Here is a 21849-nt window from a genome sequence, read left to right on the forward strand (position 1 = left end):
TTTGTTGATCAACTCCTCTTTGTAATAAGGTTATTTATTTATTTATTTGACATTTGTATGGTGCCTGTAAACAAGTGTTTCAAGGCACCACGAGGGGAACATATGGAAAAACCAACAGTAACAGTCGTACTAGGCCTTGTGACATTCTTACATTGCAAGCGCAGAGACAAAATGTGCAAGGGAGGGTGGAAGTAGGGTGCAGGGCTGGGGGGAGGGGTGAAGTGCAGGAGAGGGAGACGAGGGCTGAACAATTTCTTAGTGGAGGCACGAAAAGCAAGTCCAGGTGAAGTGGGAAATGCAAAAGTGCAATGGATGGGATGGACCAGAGTCAGCTAGTCTGGGAAGGGTGCCTGAGGGCAAGTGCTAGAAGGGATGCTGGGGGGGGACTGGTCAAGGAGGGCCAGGTCCTGTAAGACACATAAGGGACCCAGCACCAGTCGCAGCGGCAGAGGAACATTAACTCAATGTTTCAATAATCCAGTTCTCAAGGATGGTTGATTTATCAAAAGTTCCTTCATCAAATCCTCTAAATTCTGAAATGGTTAATTAATCAATTAATCATTAATAGGGTCCTCAAGTCCTCAATTATGTAATGGTTCATTAATGAAATCCTCTCCAATTTTTGATTGAATCCTCTCAAAGTTTTAATGGTTTATTGACCAAATGCTCTTTAGTCAAATGAAATCCTCAATTATCTGATTGATGTTTCATTAATCAAATCTCATCAAATCCTCAATTCTGAATTGGTTTATTCATCAAATGCTCATTAACCAGATTCTCTCAATTCTAAAATGGTTAATTAGTCAAATGTTCATTTATGAGGTCCTCAATGATTCATTAGTCAAATGTTCATTAATCACATCATCAACATGTGTTTCGTCATTTCTGTGGATCATCAGGGGGTTTAATAGGTTTGAATCAGTGTGATCCCCTGCCTAATTAAACATCCTAGATCTATATGTGATTTTCAACAATGTTGATCCATTGATTTTTCTAGGACACCTTTAGCTGGTTTTAGTATGACTAACTCAGTCCTCCTCTGATTAAGACCTTTCCTTGCCAAAAGATCACAGGTAGTCTCCTGGCCGTGCAAGGGATTGCGACATGCCACAAGGATCCACAGTAGCCTCTACACTGCATAAATGCACCCAATCACTGGAAAAGATCATGCATAGCTTTAATCTTGGGTTCCAGATATATGTGGATGATACCCAGATGCTGCGGAATGACAGACAAAAATTATGTTTGAGACCGCCAAACACTTTTGTTATGTTATGTTATATTTACTTATAAAGCACACGATCGCCCAAGGGCATCTTGGTGCTAAGAAGCGGAGGGACAGCGGCAAAACACAAAAAACTCAAAATAACAGGGTTTTCAAAGAGCGGTGGAAACATAAATGGTCAGCAGTGGCTCAAAGAGCCAGCGGCAAGTAATTACACCTACTTCTTTGGAATGCCTTCCCATCTGCTTGAAAGCTAACCATGAGTGAATTACCTAAAGCAAACTCACTATCCACTGGAAGAAATCGGAGATTGACAACCTCAAATTAACTCCTCCTTCATCACACATTCCTCCAATCTGGCCACATGTGTTGGACACTCACAGTGTCCCTTATAACATCTTTGGAATCCTTTATGACAGTAAGCAGTCTCTCTATTAACAGATCAACCAGATTATAAAATCCTGCAATTTTCACTGCAAACAGCAATTCAACCTTATGCCTTATAGCTTCTCCTTCCAGAGAGCCTTCCTCCCCAGAGCCATCATTTTCCCAAAATGTTACTACTCAAACTCCCTCAGTGTTGGCTTTCCACGATCCTCTATTTCCAACATAAGACTATGCAAAATAAAAAGCCAGACTTTTCAGAATGTTCAGGAGGGACAGGTTTGTGTGTCAGCAAATGGGTCTCCTAAATACTGTGACAGGGCCAGCATTGTGGCCCTGTCAAGGGGGGAAGTCCACCCCAACCAACACGTGCGCCTGAATGCAGGCAGGCCCAAGAAGCAGCGCAGCAGCTGCAGGAGACTTGCCCTCAGGAGACGCCGGAGATAACAGAGGCATCCCTGTCAAGAGGTGCTGCGAATGCCACAACACCGGCCGCAGGATGCAGCAAGGGGATGCGCGATACCAAGGGGTGCCATGCTATTCACAAAATTGGCTGGCTCCAGCAGACGGTGTCTGCTGCAGTAAATAAAGGCCCCCAGCGGGATTCATGTTGGACGGGGACGCGTCTAACCAGCCCTTTTACATTTTCCCATGGCCTTTCCCTATCACTCCCCCTGGAGCCAGGTAAGCTGTTCGTTAAAGTAAGTGGTTAAAATAAGTGGCCAATCCGGGGAGAGGGTGGATTATTTCAGAAAGCCTGTGTAAATGCTTTAGTGTGGGTTAGTTGGGGGAGGACAGGAGGTGGTGGAGGACGTCCGAGGGACTAGAGGAGGCGAGATCGAAAGGAGTGCAGAGTAAGTAAGAGGTCTGTGGAGTGTTTGAATGTGAAAGTTGAGAGTGTGAGTAGAAGTGGTGGAGTAGGAGTAGCAGAGGGGCAGTGCTAGGAGTGGCCGAAAGGGAAAAGGGGTGAGCAGGGCATCATATCCCTGAGGTTCATGAAGTGGTAGTAGTAGTTGGGACTAAATACAGTGGGTAGCAGGAATAGCAGGGTAGCGAGTGAGAGAAACAAGCACTAGAGTGGTAATTGGTAGAAGAAGGTGAAAACGAGCACTAGTGAGTAAAAGAGTCTGATAATAATAGTAGTAGGAGGTAAAGGCATTACAGGGATACTGTAAGCAACAAAGTGGGAACAATAATAGACGAAGAGTGGGAAGAACGACAGCAAGTAGAATAGGAGTAGCTATTGGCATTGAGTGAAACAGATATTATAACTAGGGGAACAGCAAGAGGTGGGGAAGAAGAGTGAGAGAAAGGAGGTAACAGAGGCAGAGGGGTAGTTGGAAGTGTGAGTGATAGTAAAAACAGGAGTAAGAGAAGAAGTAAGTTCAAAGGGTGGAAATGGAAAGGCGAAGTGAGAGCTCCAAGGCACAGTGACGTGGTGGGAGGAGAACATCTTAAAGAGAACAGTATAGAGAAGAGTCTGTTATGAGCAGGTGTGAATGAAGTGAACGTGATACCAGTCGGAAGAAGGCACCATCCCTAAATCCCTAAGATTACTAAGGTTAGGTTAGGGAAAGCCTAGAAGAGACAGGTACCCATCGACTTAGGGAAAACATCCATAGTCCCAGTCAGAGAAGATCGCAGGTGGCACCGATCAACAGCCACATCCCCATTAGGGACACCTATGTTAAGGAGGCGGGGACAAGGCCGTGGTAGGCCAGTGAGAGCGGGCCAGTCCTAGTGCCAAATTTCCCCACCTGCTAGGCCCAGATATCTTTGCCCAGAAAATACAGCAAGTATCTGTAATTTTAAATGAATACCCTTGAAACTACTCTGACAGTCAGCGTGATTCTTTCTGGCAGCCCACCCTGTCAGACTACCAGGCAAACCCTAGTTATCATTTTTAAGAAGCATGGTGCAGCAGTTCAGCAATATGCCATGTTTAAGGGAAAGTGTGAAAGATGTTTTTCGTGAGGCTATGGTGTTTATTTATGGTCCCTAGGTCTGGATCATGCTCTGTCCATGAGTATCCTAGACATAGTTTGTGTTCTATCTGGGAGGGGGCCTATCTGGGCTTTCAATGTGCAATTATTAAGGGTGGAAAGGCTTTCCAAGAACCTAGACTCATGTGTTTTCGAAGACCTGATACAGGTCTTGGTTTCTAGTGGCCTGTCAGGCCTCTTTTTCAAGTGAGGACCTTCATGTTTCAGGCATCTTTCATTTGTGCCTTTGTTACTAGGTACATAGATATCTAAAACATACAAGTAGGTGAATATTGGATTACTACAATATTGGAGCTTTCTACACAGTTGATAGGTTTTTAGAAGAAGATTTCTATGTAGTGTTGGCTCAAAGTGCGTTCAAATGTAGTCCACTAGTTATTGGTTCATGTAATTAATTCTTTATTTTCACTGTGGGTGCCGACACGTGTTTCGACCATCAGAGGTCTTTATCAAGGCTGTGGTAGTCATCCATTACACAATGTTCGTTTACATGTTCATAGGATGTCATATCAAACACAAGTGTGCCAAGTGCAGGGTGATTTTGTGACATGTGCATGTAGTGACATGTGCACAGATTAAAAAAGTGGAGGGGGGTGATATGTATTCATATGAATCACATATTAATCAAATGCATTAACAATATACAAGCAATGAGAGAAAAAACTGATAGTTGCACTAGGGAAAGAAAGGAAAACGAGAGTTTATTATTTTGCAGGATTGGCTCATTTGGATTCTTGCGGGCACATGAGCACTGCCCTAACGGATTCCTACAACGGGAAGCTGCAACACAGCACTCACAAGAATATAAGTTCAGCGCGGTAGCTACATGTTCCTCATGCTCTCACCCTTTCTCCAAATCTAAAACATATTTGGCTGAACACCCTGGGCGAGGAACATGCCAGAGCTTACGACTGCAAGAGTCCTCGTAACGTCAGGGAATCAACCCTAGAATGCATGTGTATATTATTATTAAACCTCTGATTACCCTTAGTGTATGTATGTATCTATATGTCATAATAAAGTGATGACATTTTGTCCTTAGAATGTATACCCATGTTGTAAATTGGAGGAGTGAATAGTTCTGTGTACCCACCCAATCCCACTGACCTGCGTCCAAAACCTTTCTTTTGGCCATGAAACTTTGGGCTCACGGGGGTGAGAGGGTAAGCAAGTAAAATGTAACTTTTTGCCCAAATATGCATTATGTTGCTCTTGTTTTTTAACCTGCTAGCTGTTTTTGAAATGAGCGTGATGAAGATAAATTGATTTTTTAGAAGCTTTCTGTGTATAAATATTGTTGAGGAATCGACAGACTATAATTATAATTATTCTTTTATAATGCCCTTAATACCGGGGACCAGTTTCTAAGCGTGAGACCGAGGTTCCAACTATGTGTTCTCTTGCTTCCAAGACAAACGCGTTGCCCCTGAGCTATCTTCCCGGCCTATGTTTTTAAAATATAAATTCAACTGTAAATTACAATAAGTTAGCTAGTACATGAACGTAGGTGGGTTTGGTAGGCAAATTCGAGTCCCGGCATTGCTGACTTTCTCTTTCCAAATCTGCTAAAATTAGCACCATTAAATTGATAATAATATCACCTTTTACTAAGGCACCTTGACGTGCAAGGAATCCAGCATGAAGTGTTCAATAAGACCCTGACATTGGTTTTATTTTAGACTGCAATCTCACTCTGTGAAGTTTAAGCTGTGAGTTGGGACCTTGCTCAAGTGGTACCCTCAGAATGTCCTATTACAGGTTGTAAGGCTTCACATTTTAAAGGCCAGATTTTGTCATTCCAAATGGAAGGATAACTTGGAGTCTTGGATGAATTTTTCCCAAAGTGAATCTCAAAAACACCTCGAACATCTCCTCGAAAATTAGGAAAACCACATATACTAAGGATTTTAGAGTACATCAGCAGCCCACCCATTCCAGATGCCCCATGCCAGAAAAAGGATCACTCGCTCCAACGGGTTCTGTCATGCCTCATGGGGCAGTGGACAGGTTTGCTTTCTTTCAACATTCCACCAATCCGACATAGAAATAGAAAACATACTATATTGAAAGCAGGTTTTTGAGGGTTGTTTAAAATAAAAAAAAGTGACACTACTGTGACCTGGATGGTATCAACATGTCAGTGTAGGATAGTTTTGTTATTTAAAACCCTTTCCAATCTATGCTAGAGATAGTATTTTTTTCCATGTCTCTCGTAGTTTGAAGACTAGTTTGTTTGAACTTGTAAAGGCTAAATATTAACAATTTTCAGCGATTAATGGAAATTGGGATCACCAGGAAATTCTGGTGATTTGAAGCTTCATTGAACAAGTTCACCCAGGTCTAATTGTTGGTGCATACAACGATACTTCAGGAAAGGACACAGTCTGTACTTACAACAGTGTTGAATAAGTAAGCGCCTGTACATGATATAAATATGCCCACTCTATCTTAACGAATAGTGTTCCTTCCTGATCGACGCCCTTGTCCGCTCTGGTATTCAAATTGTAAAAGAAGACTTTGTTTACTGACATCAAAGTAATAATGTGTAAGTTTGTGTAGCTATGTTTCAGCTTTTGAGGAGATAAAGAAATCAAATGTTGAATCGTTTAATTAAGTTAATTCAATATTTAAATGACTGAACTAGTGGAAAGAACCCTCCGGAAGAAAGGAAGATACATGGCGCGTAACAAAAAGATGTTGGCCTGGCGGACCAATGAATCCTTGATCAGCTTGAAACATAATAGCTGATGTAAATGTTGTATTGGGGTTTTGTTTATTTTCCACTGCTAAGATTTGTATACTGCTCACATTTCTTTAAAACTTCAATTTCATATGTCGCCTCCAAAAAAGAAATAAACAAACTAAAAGTAAAGTGAAGCATTTTAGGACGGGTTGAGATTGTTTTTCAGAATTTGTGATAAATGCAGTCCGAAAGGTTATTAAAAAAATTGCCCTGTCGCATCAGGGCCTTCCAGTACTTAATACCTCCACCATGCTTGGGGCTTGCTGAGAATGTGAGGTCTATCTGGGCCTCGCCATGCAAACAGGAGTTGGGCATTCTCATCAAAAAGGCGTAACCAGATATAGCAGCTGCTAAAATGTCTGGGGCTAACCTTGCAATCTGTGATTCACAGTGAACTGGGTCTTATTGTTGGTTTATTTTGTATGACATTAAAAACACCAGCTGTGGTATTCCTATTTCTCCCACATACAGAAGATAACAGGGAGGATAAAATACGGTTGTGGGGAGAGATGTGGGAGGGCCAAAGGGTGAGAAGGGGGTACCCCCTGTAAAAAGAAACACCAAAATAACATGAATGCCACAGCCAGCATATCCATCCTGAACAGATTCAGAGACCACTGTTTTGTCATTCTGCACAGTTGGAGGAAACCCCACCAATGAGCTAATCTGCTCCTCCCTTATGTAGCAAGGAAGCAATTCCCAGTTCCCCTGGCTTCCACTACCTTTGATAATTCCTGGTGCCAGAGCTGTGTTAAGGGGAGTGGAGACCTACTGGCTAGGGCCCCTTGCAACTTGTCCAATCTCCCTCCTTCCTGCTGATGGTGGAGACAGAGGGAGGGTTTCAGCCTCTTAAGTGACATCTCCAGCCTGCCAGTTGACAAATGGAGATGATATTGTGGAAACTGATTCTCTTTTACCCGGCTAGTATCACCGGCACCTCCCGCACCTTACCCGCAGGCCTTGATGTCAACTATCTCCATCATCTCTTCACTGTCCTGGTCCGCCATTCTGCAAGAGCTGGGGCCACAAGGTAGCAGGAGGTCATGACAAGAGGAAAAAGGGGCTAAGCTACACATATTTGTCTGCAGTGGGGATATGAGGCTACATTATACACCTGCAAACATGAGGATGGATGCACTGGGCATATGATGGTTGGCCTGGGCATTTGATGATTGGGCCTGGGTATTGTAGTGTTGGGCGTGTGCATTTGATAAGATGCTTAAAATGTGCACTTTATATGTGTTTTTAAAATTGTAGAACCATGTCTCATAACATTATCATGAGCATTTGCCAATGTATTTCTCAGCCTTTGTACATTTGCCCAAAGGAAGTATATAAGCCCTAATTCCCATATAAAATAATTGAAATCCCACCAGCTAATATACTTTTTCAAAACTCAAGTTAACCCTTATGGTATGTTAACATGTTCAAAGTGTTTTTGCGTCTTAACAGTGAAATTCTTAATACATAATAAAACAATGGGCCTCATTACGACCCTGGCGGAATGGGTTAACAGGTGCAGCTAATGGAGGCGGACCCGTTAAACCCATTCCGCCTCATTACAAGGTTCCCTCGCGGGACCCGGTAAGGACGCCTGCTAAAACCAGGCGTCCTTACCAGGTCCCGCGAGGGGACCAGGGAGCTAACAACGGGCCGGTCGTAATCGGCCCGTTGTTAGCTCCCTGCACCCATTCCCATTGAGCCCTATGGGGGCTCAAATGGGAATGGGGAAGGTCCGGGCCCAGGTTCCCTGAAGGAGGAATTACCGGGCCCTCCAAACTTGGAATGGCCCGGTAATTCCCCATTCAGGGGACCCGGACCCGGTTTTGGTGGCAGCCATGCCCTTATCAAGGGCATGGCTACCGCCAAAGTCGTAATGAGGCCCAATGTTTGGGTATTTAAAACAGTTTGTTCTGGAGTAGACCTTCATGTTCCACTAATAGCCTGCAACCTACATGCAGTGCTTTTTCTTACTAGCCGTGTTTTGTATAAATGACACCTCAACAGTAGTGCTATGTAATGTAGCGCACCTACTTCATCCATCACACCCAACCAACTCACCTTCAAGTTTCCGATCATCCAACAGTTCCTCATAGGCCACTAGGTGAGAAAGAGGAAAATGTGAGACATGGGTAACTTTGGATGCACCCCTTTCAGCCCTCCGCCATGTAAATATAAATTTTCTTTGTACAGCACAAAACACCAGTGTCCAGCATGTTTTTAAGTGTTCCGTGTTTTGGCTGGTAACAAAACTGACACAGAGCGTGGTATACATTTGACCAAGATCTTACCATTTGGTCAAAGGGTGGAAGGTGGGATTAGAGCCTGGGTCTCCTGATTTCATTGACACCAGTTTAACAAGGAAGTCTCATCTACTCCACAAGAGTCCACTATGAAGGTCATAGAGCGCCATTCTACAAGTCCCTTTCATATGAGATACAAGTGGGTGTTGTGCCAAAGTGCCCTGAATCTTTCTGAAGACATCCAGTGAGCTAGCCCACAGGCGAAGGTGTCTCCACAGGAATACACATGATGGGTCCGGTGGTGGAATGGAGAAGATCCCTTGGACATGCCCACTTACTCCATGTCTATCTCAGAGAGAATGTGGGAACACGGAAATCAAGCACTCCCCAACACCAAAGCACAGTACTTTTATTATCACTGAAACTGGGGTCTCAGTAGCTACTGCCCCTTTAAAGGAAGTGAGGCATGGTGGTCCCACAGGACCAGTAGTACCTGCATGCTTGGCCCCCTCGCACGGTTCTAAGAATCCCTTCTAATTCTACAGAGGGAACAAGAGGGTCCTGAACTAGGGTGGAACTTGAAAGGTCAGCCAGCCATCCATCCATTCCACAAGCTCCCCCGCTCCAGATAGTTAAGAATAAATTGTCTTAAGGAGTGTACACCGAGGGGGGGTGGGGGCAGGATTAGGGTTTGGCAACCAGAGAGAGGACTGCCCAAGACAGACTAGCAATCGCCAACTCTCACATCAGAATTGGAAGACTACCTCATGGTTAGGGCAATCAGCTAATCCCTACACCAGCTGCATGAGGAGACACGCCTAAATTCCTTTATGTCAGAGAGCTGCTGGGAGGTAGGGCCTGGGTGTGGCAGGCAGAAAGAGGATCACCCACATGGAGGGGACGAGACAATCCTGAGTCCAATTTCAGGGCTATGAGCAATCCCAGGAGGCAGAGCCCAACAGCCATTGCCAATCCAAGCTAAAATATCTGAAGCCCCTTTCACCATAAATAGTCTGGAAGTGGGAACACTGCCCTAAATGAACACCCAATCCCAGTATGTAAACGTGGGCCTTTGAAGTAGGAACTGGAGACAGGAGATTGGTGACAGGAGTTGTTTTGGAGAAGGCTGGAGGAGAGAGCAAGATGGCTTGGTGTTTGAGCAAAAGGAGACTGGATCAGAGGTCCAGAAGGACGGGTGGCACCAGAGCCTTCGAGCAGGAGGTGAGATCCAGGAAACGTAATTGAGAAGGGAAGAGAACTGGTGCAACTGGTAAAAAAACAAGAGAGTGGTTTCCAAACAGGACGGTATTAGTAGTACCAAAGGGGTGTTGAATGTGGGGATATTGATAACAATGCCTAAAGGGGCAAAGAAGGAGAGGACAGTTTGAATAGTGCCCAAAGGGATGAAGAAGGGTTGGACAGTGGCAACAGTGTCTAAATGGGAAAAGAAGGAGGGGCAGTGTGAATAGTGTCCAAAGGGGTGAAACAGGAGGGGATATTGACAACAATGCCTAAATGGGCAAAACAGGAGGGTCAGTGCTAGTAGTAATCAAAGGGGTGAAAAAGGTGGGATTAGTTACAACACTGTCCAAAGGGGGAAAGAAGCTAAGGGTAGTGACAATAGTTCATAAAGGGGTGAAGAAAGAGAGGACAGTGGTTCCTGTGACCTGAGGGGTGAAGTAGATGAGGACAGTACTAGGAGTGCCCAGAGGGGTGCAGATGAGGACAGTACTACGAGGGCCCAGAGGGGTGCAGATGAGGACAGTACTACGAGGGCCCAGAGGGGTGCAGATGGTGCAAGTGCTAGTAGTGCCAAAAGGTGGTTACCGAAAGCGAGAGTCTTAGTGAGAAATCTTCACAGAAAAGTGCACCATTGAAGAGGGGCAAAGAGATTGTGAAAGGGAAAGAGCAAGAATGAGTGGAGCGGTGGAGGAGGAGCCATTCGAAAGGGAAGAACTGATGGAAGCCAGAATGAGGGAAGAGAAAGCCTGGGCAACAGAGTGGCTTAAACACATTGTAGAGATTAAAAGGGAGGCTTGCTCACTGAAAATTTGGTTTGGGAGTCTAGCCAAGCAGAAAAGGGCAGAAAAGTTGGCCACCCTCACATCATCCTGAAATTGCCTGTCTCGCAGCCATTTTTGGGGTGCATGCCACAGCCCTTAGCTAAGCTCCTGCCTTTCATGCCAGAGGAATCCAGATACCTCGGGGAGGCCAACATTGATGATCAGTAACTGATGCACACCATGAAGGGGATAGATGGACAAAAAGAACCTGAGGGCCAAAGAAGCATCAGTTGTCCCCATGAACCAAGTGCTGCAGATCACCATTGAAATAGCTCCGGAGAAGGCCAGTCCTGTGTACTGTGAAACTACAAACTTCTATTTTGATTAAACGATTTTGATATGAACTGTTGACCCCGCAAGGCAATTTTATATCCTTTCCAATCCTGAGGAAAGGCCACTTTGTACTTAAAGTTGCCCAGGATTTCTATTTTGAAAGTCACAAGACTTATCGTGACACTGCCTTTTACATTGTATGCCTTACCCCGTTTGTTATTTATGGCCAGTCTGTGTACCATCTACCAAATAAAACACTTGAAATTCAAGCTACTGAGTTTGTCTGGTCATTTGATCATGGTCACAGAAGTGGCAGAGCCAAAGGAAAAGGACAGCTCACAGAGACAGCTGTCGGAAGCAGTAGTGAGAGGCTGCACATTACCTTTGCAGAGGGGTGGCTGGCTGGTCCACTGGGATGGGTGTCCGGGAACGCAGGTGATGGTGACTTCTCCGATGAGCTCAAAACCTTCATAACAGAAGAAGCGCAGGTTCTCACCAGCCTGGTAGTGGTGCTTGTAGAGTGTCTGGTAGCCATTTTCTGGAACCCCAGGGTTTAGGCAAGGCTCGTACTTCACTGTAGTGATACATAGCAAAACTCAGGAGTTCAGACAGAACACCAGACTCAGAAACCTTAAACAGTAGACATTCACACCTGCCCATGTAAGGACAATTCAGACAGTGAAATGGGATGCCTGTGTTTACCGAAATTGGAGAAATCCCTCAACTGAGACCACACCAATGATGTTAATGAGTCAAGCATAGCCCCAGATACTTACACACACATTTGGGGACCCGGTCACTCCACTTGGGAGTGCCTGTGTCTCGGTTGTAGCAGGTGAGGCTGCTGCTGCCTTCAATTGAATAACCTTCATTACAGGAGTACTGCACGTGGGAGCCAATGGCAAAGTGGTGGTCAGAGGCCCGGCGCAGGCCATTGCCAATCTCGCCAGGGTCAGCACAATTCAGGACTATAGAATGGGAACAAAGTGAGAAAGAGAACATGACACTTAAGAGGAGGTGGTTTCTTGTGTCCGTTTTTTTTTAGCATAGTATATAGTCTATATAGTTACAGAGTTTGTTTAGTTAAATTGTTTGTATATTTAGTACAGTCTTAAAGACAGTCAAATTTTATAGCGATTGTGGTCTCTAGGTCGCATTCCGAGGCACCTGATGCACTAGGACACACCGCATTGCGTGCCGTTCAGTGCGTCAGGATTCTGGGTTAGCGGCATGGAGACTGTCAGGGAAGGCGGCGGGAGACGGTGAAGGTAAATGGTGAGGGTGGGGCAGAATGGTGGCAGAGCCGCATAGTGGGCAAAAGAGTTTTGGGGGAGCCCCCAAAATAGATATGGAAAAGGAGGTGCGGGAATCATTCCAGCGCCAGCCTTCACTGCTGCCTTATTTTGGTGGGGTTTAGACACAGACCATTAAAAAGTTCACATAGCTACATAGATAGTAACGTTTAAAAAGTTAATATTGCTATCTAGTCAATATAATTGCACAGTAAAACTATACGGTTAGTAGAGTTTGCTGGTTTAGCAAGTTGCATTGAATACATTTGCCCCAACTTGTCCTCCCTCTCAGTGACAATAGCTCTGGGCTCCCAGGTAAATGTGCCAATCCTGGAGGGCGACTGTTGGTTGGGGCTAGAGGCAGATAATTGTATGCATGCAATGTATCTATTCTAATCCCCTTTTCCATGTGTTTCCTGAGACCTAACTCACTATCACCCTATTTCTTTTCAGTATCAACTCCTTATTTGTCACCTCCTTCATCTCCCCTCCTTTCCTCTCCTATTTTCCCATTCAGCACTTAGGTAAAGGCAGGGTTAAGCACTATTCAAGAAAACTATATTCATACAAACATACATTGTAAGATCAGTTACCTGTTTACTACAGTTTCAATGTAGATTTATATAGCAGAATTACTTGGTTGTGCAGTAATTGAGATAGGAAAGTACAATGAGAGCACAGAGGCATGCCACATGCGCAGAGTGCAACCACGCCCACATCCCTGCTTCTCGTGCTCCTTCCCTTCTGTCCCTTGATCCGCTGAGAGGACTGAGAGGACCTATCTAAGAAGTTTAGTGGGATGGAGGAAAAGAGACATTGGGTGTCATCCAAGTAAGGGTCCAAGTGAATGCCTTTCAGGCACAAGAATGCAGCCACTACTGCCATCAGGTTGATGAACATCCTTGGGGCCAAGCTGAGGCTGATGGACAAGACTTTGTACTGATAATGGTGTAGGTCCATGAAGAACTCCAGGCAGTCGCCTGACTGAAAAGGTGATTGTTTGAGAGCAGGTGTAATCATCTTGAACCTTTTTTGGGATTGAAGGGGAAAGGTCTAGCACCATCCACAGGCCAGCCTTGTTTTTCTTTGGAACGTTGACGAAACTAAAAATAAAAACCTAGACCCTCCTGCAAGGGAGGTACCCTTTCTATTGCCTCTATGATCAGCAGTTTGGATATCTCCTTTGAAAGAGAGTCTGAACCTCTTTAAAGGAGAGGGCATGGTGGTGAGGATTGAGAGGATGAGGAAGGCCTACCGACAGGCCCCAGTTGTCGCAGGTTATTGACCTCAACTTGGTAAGATGACGGCACACTCGACCTCCTACAGGTGCGCTGTGGAACTGCACCCTTATGCCACTTAGACTGTTTTGATTCTGGGGCAGGGAGGGCTAGGAAAAGAATGGACATGCTTGCATCTTTTGAGCAGCAGTCAGAGATCTGTTCTGCCTACTCTGGTTGTTGTGGAAGCCCATGAAACCCCCTGACCTCTTTGTAGTGAATGACCGTATCTAAAGGTTCAAAGACCCAGGCTTTGTGGGGGATTTGGTCAGAGCCGCCAAAGACTTTACCATCTGCCCACTATTTTTCTTTTTTTTGTATTTCGTCGGTATCTGGGCTGAAAAGCTCCACCCCATCAATTGGGAGGTCTGATATTCATTCCTGAACGTCCGATAGAAACGGTTTTGAGTAGAACCTGACGCCTACCAGACGCACCTATGGCAATGCCCCTAGTAGCTGTGTCAAGGTGGTGATAGGAGGCCTCCATAAGGTTTTGTACTACTTGGTGGGTTTCTGTCAAGCCTGAGTGGAATCCTTCTTGAAACTCTGGGGGGAGAAGTGGATCACAGTTCTTTCAAGAACTTAAGATTGGCTGCTGCCATAACCGCTTCAGCATTGACCTGCCTAAAGCTCAGGTGAAGGTCTGGTAAACCTTCTTGCCTGCATTGTCAAGGAGGCAGTCTTCCTGCCCTAGAAGATTCTGTGAGGATGAGGATGATAGCCTCCACCACTATCGTGCAGTGCACTGGAGGGTGGCCCATCACACATAGCTTCTGTGCTGGAAGAGACCTGTATCTCATATCCACTCTTTTTGCCACTGGCTGCATCAAGGAAGGTTTTTGCTAAATTTGTTAGGCCTCTCCATCAAATGTCCAGTAGCAGGTCTGTGGTCTTCCTCGAAATGTCTGACGAAAGGACCCCTTGGTCTGTTTTTGGAGCTTCTGGTACTTGACTCCACATGTACTGCATCAGTCTTTGTACTCTGTTGTGAATAGATTTGAATTACATGGGTACTTCCTCACTGACAGCCTATGTGTTGCCCTGGTTGCCCACTGTATCAATGTCCGGAGGACCAGGAGGGAGAGGAGGTAGAGGATGGGGCGGACCCTTCAGCAGCGAAGGAGGAAATAAAACCATGGGTTGATTGCCCATGTCGCCCGAAGGAGAAGGTGGTGGCGCCTCTGCTGTCACTATCTGATAAGCTATAAGTTTAATTTGGGGTTCCACTGACCAAGAAACGGGAACCAGCACTTTTTTCAAAATGGATTTAAACTATTGCCTCATTGGTCCTGAGTGTATCAGCTCCTGGAACTTATTGGAGAACCGTTTTCACTGAAAGGTTCTTGAATGGAGGTTACAGGTAAGAATCTCAGGGGCCCAATTGCTGAGGGCATAGAATTAGGAGGGGCAGAAAACTCCCACACTCTATTTGTGGAGAAAAAGGTAGGGACCCTGAGGCAGTGGTGGAAGAAATCTACCTGTGGCACAAGGTGTGTGCTCCGACGTGGCCAGAACTGCATCCCCGGAGAATGTCTGGAGTCTGAAAAAGAGACTGTGATAGTAGAGATGTAGTGAGCCATGGTCTGCCATGAATGAGGTCTTTGACACCATAGATGGTGCGTTGCCCCCTTAGGAGATTGGAGGAGTGAGGCCTACTGCTGTCGCAGGCCTGCAGTTGTTTGCCAGGTGAGTCGAAGATGCCTCAGATCGATGCTCGGTTCAAGGGAAAATCCCCATAGGGAAGAATTCCCATGTATGAGCTTGGTCATACACCGAAGTTCCATCGAGCTGAGGCACGGTATTAGACCCAGGTGGGTCCCTTGTGTTGGCACTGGTAAAAGTCTTCTAAGAATCCACAGGGCGAGCCCTGGGAATGCAGTGTCTAACTACAAAAGGCCTCACAGTAATCCCCAGGAAGGTATCACCCTGGTGGGGTGCCGAGGAAAGAAGAGTTGTATTCACCTTCTAACACTTGACATAGGATTTGAGGTGATCAGGAGCCTTTGTCCAAAAGATGTCCTCCCACCTCATCAGTAGACTCCTGAGGGGCTTAAAAGCAAGCCGCCACAGAGCGCACAGGTATCCCAGTGATGATGTGGGCCCAAACACCTGAAACTAAGAATGTGTGGATCCACCCCAAAGAATGACCCATGGCACCTGGTGCACGTGGAACATCCTGCATTACCCTGCATAAAATAGAAGGAAGCAGAGGAAGAAGCAAGAAAGAAAAACAGATTTAAGTTACCACAGGGAAGCGTTTAAAGAAAAGAATAGAAAAAAAGAGGGCTGCGTCAGGCGTCTGACCAATCCAATGTGGAGAAAGGGACTGAGGGAAGGAGTGCGAGAGGTTGGGTTATGGGCGTGGTTGTGCTATGTGCAGGTGGCATGCCCCCTCGCTCTCTACGGTCTGAGTGGTAACTCCCATAACTATGGAGAAAAGCGGACAGGTCATACAAGTCAATATATTTACATAGTAACTGTGGTTTCCTAGTAAGTAGGGTTTGTTAGCCAACCTTGTTACAAAGCAAATATAGTTCACTAGAAGTGTAGATTCAATTTCTGTGGTTACTTGATATAATTTCCTGATACCGGATGGTTATATGGTATACCTATATGTCAGGAGAGAGGCATTGCTAGTAAAGTAACATAGTAAAGCTAATATAGTAACTGGTTCATAAAGTTCAATTTTTAGCCCACATGTATCCTAAATTAGAATAGTTTCTCTATTTGCATGGTTATTTAGTTATATAACCCCATAAATAGCATAGTTACATGGTTACTCTAGTTTTCTAGTTAGTATTGTTTCATATTTAGTATAATAACCTAGTTAATCTAGTTATAAGACCTAATTACATATATATATATATATATAGTTCCCTTGTTGATGAAAACATTGGCTAATATAGTTCCCTAATTGGTGTAATAAAATGGATAGCATAACTCCCAAGTGTGACAGACTTGCAAAATGAAGACTTGACCAAGGAAATAAAGGTAAACGAAACATTATTTTGACAAGTTGCTAAAGAATTTTCCGGTTTGGCTCTTCTCTGTTTCTCAGGATGTTTTCGAGGTTTCAACTACAAATTCCAGCAGGCAAAATGTTATTTTAATGTTCATTGCTAAACATACTTTAGGGATTCTGTTACCCAGTACTTCTTTTGAGTCTCTTTGTCTGGGTGTTTCAAGAGTTCTGACTCCCAGTTCCAACATGCAATCTATTCCGACAATATTTTTATAACTAAAGGTTTTCAAGATAACAAACAAATACACCTGGTACAACTTAAATTAAGAATTGCTGTAGTTAATCAAATTCCTTGTGAGGGCCTGACTATACCTTATAACAGCATTGAAAATTAAGCAGTAGGATGAGCTCAGTAGCTGCACTTGTACAGCAGCGAGGTGGAACTCAAATTTAATATACATACAAGACACATAGATTGTACTGGAAAGGGAACATAAAATAAGGGCTTGGAGCTATGTCTTCAGGAAACATTGAGTTGGTCAGCACTAGCAATAAACTATGTACTGTTGAGAGTATGAAAAGTATATATCTGTGAAATTCCATGTTTATTTTATTAAGAATCTGTAAGAAGAAAGTTAGCATAAGTTAATTTGCAGTACATACAACATTATTTTCTAAGAATATGAGATGGCTATGTTGTGAGTTTCTTGAGTGTGCCCTCCACTGAAATCGTACGGCAATGAAATAATTCAAGCATTGATTATGATTTGCCTGAATTGTCCATAGTGCATATTATTGTTTTCAAAGAGTGAGGGTTTGATTTGCAAGTTTTATATTTTTCTCCTTTAATTCACTATTTCAGCCACATGCAGAAGAGTGTGATACACGTGTCGTCTGTATTTTTGTAATATTATAATCTTGGAATGTTCAAATTTGATGGAATAAGTTGTCTATTCGTACAATGGCTGGCTTGCAGTAATATTGCATTGGAAGTCAAGAGTACATTTATATGTTTAGAGTGTGTCAAACAGTTGGTTTCTTTATAGTTTCTCAATGTGCTCGGGAACTCACATTTGAAGTTCCAGCGTGCAACCTTTCTTGCCCTGGCTTTCCAAATAGCTTATATCATCACAGTTTAGCCCCACCCATTGATTCTCCTCTGTGGCTGACCTACGCCCCATCTCAACTCCCTTGCTTGGGACATCTGTCCCAGGCCTCCACAACTGATGCATTTCTGGGAATTGCCTCCTCATCTCCCAGTCTGCTCTCTGATTTGTGTTCACACACCAGGGCTCACTGTGGTGGCTTCACTTGGCCCCAGCCATTCACGTATATACTTTGCTTCCCACTCCACTTTATCTCTGGTCTCACGCTAGTCATCCACCCTGGCAGAGTTTTTCATTCCATTATTGCTGCTTCTGTGCGACTCTTTGCCAGAAATCCCTGACTCTCTCTACCTCTGCCGATTCCCCTGATTCTCTCTGCTCACACCTGCATGACAGCATTCAATTGACTGCAGAAACCCTAGCTGACGTTAACCCAAGAAGACTCCTCATGGTTTGCTTCACCTGACTATAGTCAGTGAAGACAGACTTTGGATATGATTCTCAATGCAAGTTGAGGAGAGCACTTTTTCATAAAAGTTATTATTAGTGAAGTTACATGATGTAAATATGTAGCAGTGATACATGGGGGATGACTCAGAAAACAATTACCTGGCAGAAACCCGACTTATTCCTGACATACTCTGAGAAAGAGACGAATAGGAGAGATGCAAGTGAGAGTTGCGAGTGGTAATCACGTTTGTGTTATTTTTGAGTCCCTGCGTAATTGCAGTGCAAATGAATTAAATGGATGGCTATGGAGTCCACCTGCTTTCTGCTGGTGCAAAATGCCAGTAGGCTCCATAGGGATCCCCAGCATTTGTACACACATGAAAATGCACGCATGCACAAATGCTGGAGTATTTGTATGGCAGAGAGGAAGGGAGTAGCGGGAATGCAAGTTGCGTTCCAACCCATCTCTCTGCTATACAAATGCAGGAAAAGTGGGCAAAGCATAAGCAAAATGCTTAAAAGAAATTTCGCAAGGCTTTTACGCATTTTGCTTACACTGTGCCCTATTGGAAATGAGCCCCATTGTGATTGGAAAGTCTCTCCCTATGAGCAAGTCAGTTTTACACCTGGTTATGTCTTTGTTACTCAGCCCATATTTACTAGGTTTTAAAGTAGTATAGCCAGTTTAATAACATGGTATGATTACATAGTCAGTGCAAATTCATATTGAAGTTACTTGCCTAGTTTGTATTACACCCTAGTTAGAATAAACAGTACAAATAGTTCTCTGGTTAGTATGCATACTTAGTAGAGTTAGCTAGTTAAATATACCTACCAGTTTATTACAATTACATAATTAGTAGAGCTTCCTACATGTACATAGTTAGTTTAGTTCCTTAGTAAAAAAATACTTACAGTGTTTTGATAGCCTAGATTTGTAGTTTGTGTAGACTCATGCCTGGTATAGTTATATAGTTAATAAGGCTTGAGCGAAATTTCTCTTCTGCGAATGTTGTGAAACTTTGTACGAGATGTAACCAATTTCACATAGTTGGCAAACAGTTTTCAATTTCAAATGTTTAACAAACACATTGAAAAGGTTTTTTCTAAAAAGCCTGGCACTTGGTGTATACAAATGTCCAATAAATAAAGCATTGAGAAAAACAAACATTTTTGTGGATTTAAAAGCTTTAAAAGTGAATGGCCATACTACTATGAAATGTGGTGTAAAAATCTGCAAATTAACGTGCTTGAGAGTTAAACTAATTGAAACACTTCACTTGCATTTTCCACATAATTTACAGTAACCCTTGTGCAAAATAACATAAGCCAGAACGTTTCCCATCAAACCAAGAAAAATGACCTTTTCCAAATATTGCAAGTTAACTTTTTACAGAATTTGATTTTGAAATGCAGTAAAAGGACTAATTGAAAATTAAATAACTAATTTCACATTTTGCCGAAGAGAGATGTTATGAATTTTGCCCAATTTCACTTTCAGAAATAATCTCTCCTCAAATTATTCGAACCAGTTGCAATTGTAGTATAAGTGCTTACCAAACTGTCTTAAAAACAATAGTAGAAGCCACAAATTCCGTGCCTCTAGGCCATTCAAACTTACAGTAAAAGGTTTGTCAGAGACTATCAGTGTCACCTCTGAAGAGATCCTATTCCATAGAGGTGGTGTCCCACTGTAAAAGGACAGTGTAGTAGATGAACACCGGCTCACCTTGCTGATCTGCACTGGACCCCTTCTGGATCTTAATGTGATGCTATACCCCTCATCATCTAATGTCAATGAATTTGAAGCCCGACTGAATAATAGGATGGTGAAAAATAGGGTATCCAATAAAGTGGTGCATTCTGAATGGCTCTACAGGTGATTTTTCAAGTATGGCACCTTTCGATTAAACACTGAAATAACTTTAGTTGTTGATGTCACACCAGGCTTGGTAACAATTTTCTTACTAATGTGGACCATTGTTCTAAATGTTTTTTTGTAAGAGCAAAGTTATTAAAATGTCTCTAACTATCCAGATACTGCCTATGTTCAAAGTAAATGGTGTATTAAACATATTCACCTTGACACCCACATTTTCTTGTCACTCCTCCCTATAAGTGGTGGCATTTGTGTTGCCACTGGAATCTTGCAGGGCAAGCGTTGCCTGTACTTACTTTTGTCACAGGTAGGAGGGCTGTTACTCCAGGAGAGGTCCCACTGGCACGTTAAAATGTCAGAGCCCATAATATCATAACCTGGCTCACACTGGTAAGTCACCACAGTGCCCCGGATCAGGTTAGGGTGCGAGGATGTCTTCCAACCAAACTCCACATCTGGTAAATCAGGGCAAGTGTCATTCCGCGCTACCTCTGCAGGAAAAAGAGACACGGAATGAGAGTGTACATCAGTGTAATTGTGAGAGTGAACATGAGAAAGAGAGAGTGAACGAGAGAGAGAGAGAAAGATAGAGAGAGCGAGAGGGGGCATGAGAGAAAGAGAGAGCAATGCAATGTAACAATACAACATAAGATAACATAAACTAAAACAAAACAAGATAAAATAGCAACTCAACATCATCACACATAACATTTGTAAAATGGAGTCAGACAAAATCTCATCATCTAATATAACATTAAAAACAAACGCTTCTTCATTAAATCATGAATAGACTCTTGATGAGGCCATTTGATATTAACGTACAAACACATTCTCCTAAGCATGGCTACTGCATTCAGGAAGATCAACCCAAATTCCACCCTAGCTGCCTGAACAGCAGATAGTTTGGCATATCAAGCAATTCTCATCAAACCTTCCTTTAATTTGAGTAAGCTAAGCCATTTTCACGGAAAACTGGGAAACAATTCCAATATATGTAATATAACGGGAACATATTTCATATGTTTGTATATACTGGCCCATGGCCAACATGTCTTATTTCTGTTCCCTAGTCTCTGTTCCTTGACTATATTGCTTTGCATTATCCCCCATCAACTGGCCTGCTCTGAACCCTTCAATCACTGCAACTTGTAAAGGTACTCTGCCTAAGGACTGCCTTTGCTATCTGTACTGTATTTTATATATGGCATTTCTGGTCAAAATATCTTACAGATTAGCAAATAATTAATAAACAATATTCAGTCCGGCTCGTTAACGGCCCTGGGCCCAAGTTACAGGCCTGAGTGCAGTGAGTGACTTAACAATGGGCCCCTGTTCCGTTACCAACCGATCCGGCCCGGGAAGGAAGATGGCGGGGCAGGCGAGCAGCCATCAGATTGCTTGGAATGCGGGTGTGATCGCAGAATTCAACCCGTGATCTGAGCAACCTGATTGGTTAGCTCCTCCAACCTAGGAGCTAAATACAAATACAAACATGCATACTGTTATGTCTGTATATTCAACTGATAATGAAATATCTGATATTAAATGTACTTCTGTGTATATCATTGATTGTTTCAACTTTTAAGTGTTGCATTCTTGCAATTTCTATCAAAGAGCGTGCCTATGAGTTTCATTATGTTCTTAAAATCAAGAAAAATCCAGGTTTGATAGCTTTTATTGGACTAACAAAGTATTATGCTAAGATGGTAGTTGCATAGGCTTTCGAAGTCCCAAAGACCTCTCAATCATATGGTGGTCACACGATTAATGAGCAACAAGAAGGAAAGAAAGCACACAGAGCTGGACATCCCTTTTACATGGAAAAAAAGGCAAGGGATTCTCCCACTTTAAACTCCATTGGTGCAGGAAAAAAGTATGCTAGGAATTCAGTCTGGCAAGGCCCTTTTATCTAAAGGGCCATACATTGGAAACAAAATAGACACATATTC

At 43.5% G+C, this 21849-nt stretch overlaps 1 protein-coding gene across 1 annotated transcript in view; it reads right to left on the minus strand.

The window, feature by feature from the left end:
- The window catches only part of SEZ6L2 (seizure related 6 homolog like 2), a 288620-nt gene that overhangs the window by 39583 nt on the left and 227188 nt on the right, over positions 1-21849 (minus strand). The window contains exons 12-15 of the mRNA XM_069652000.1: positions 20197-20391; positions 11711-11902; positions 11317-11508; positions 8417-8455 (exon numbers count right to left, since the gene is read on the minus strand). Of these exons, the coding sequence (XP_069508101.1) occupies positions 8417-8455; positions 11317-11508; positions 11711-11902; positions 20197-20391 (618 nt within the window). The remainder of the gene's footprint in view (positions 1-8416; positions 8456-11316; positions 11509-11710; positions 11903-20196; positions 20392-21849) is intronic.

Source organism: Ambystoma mexicanum, chromosome 3p (assembly GCF_040938575.1).
Source record: "Ambystoma mexicanum isolate Mex_15411 chromosome 3p, UKY_AmexF1_1, whole genome shotgun sequence".
Lineage (NCBI taxonomy): Eukaryota > Metazoa > Chordata > Amphibia > Caudata > Ambystomatidae > Ambystoma > Ambystoma mexicanum.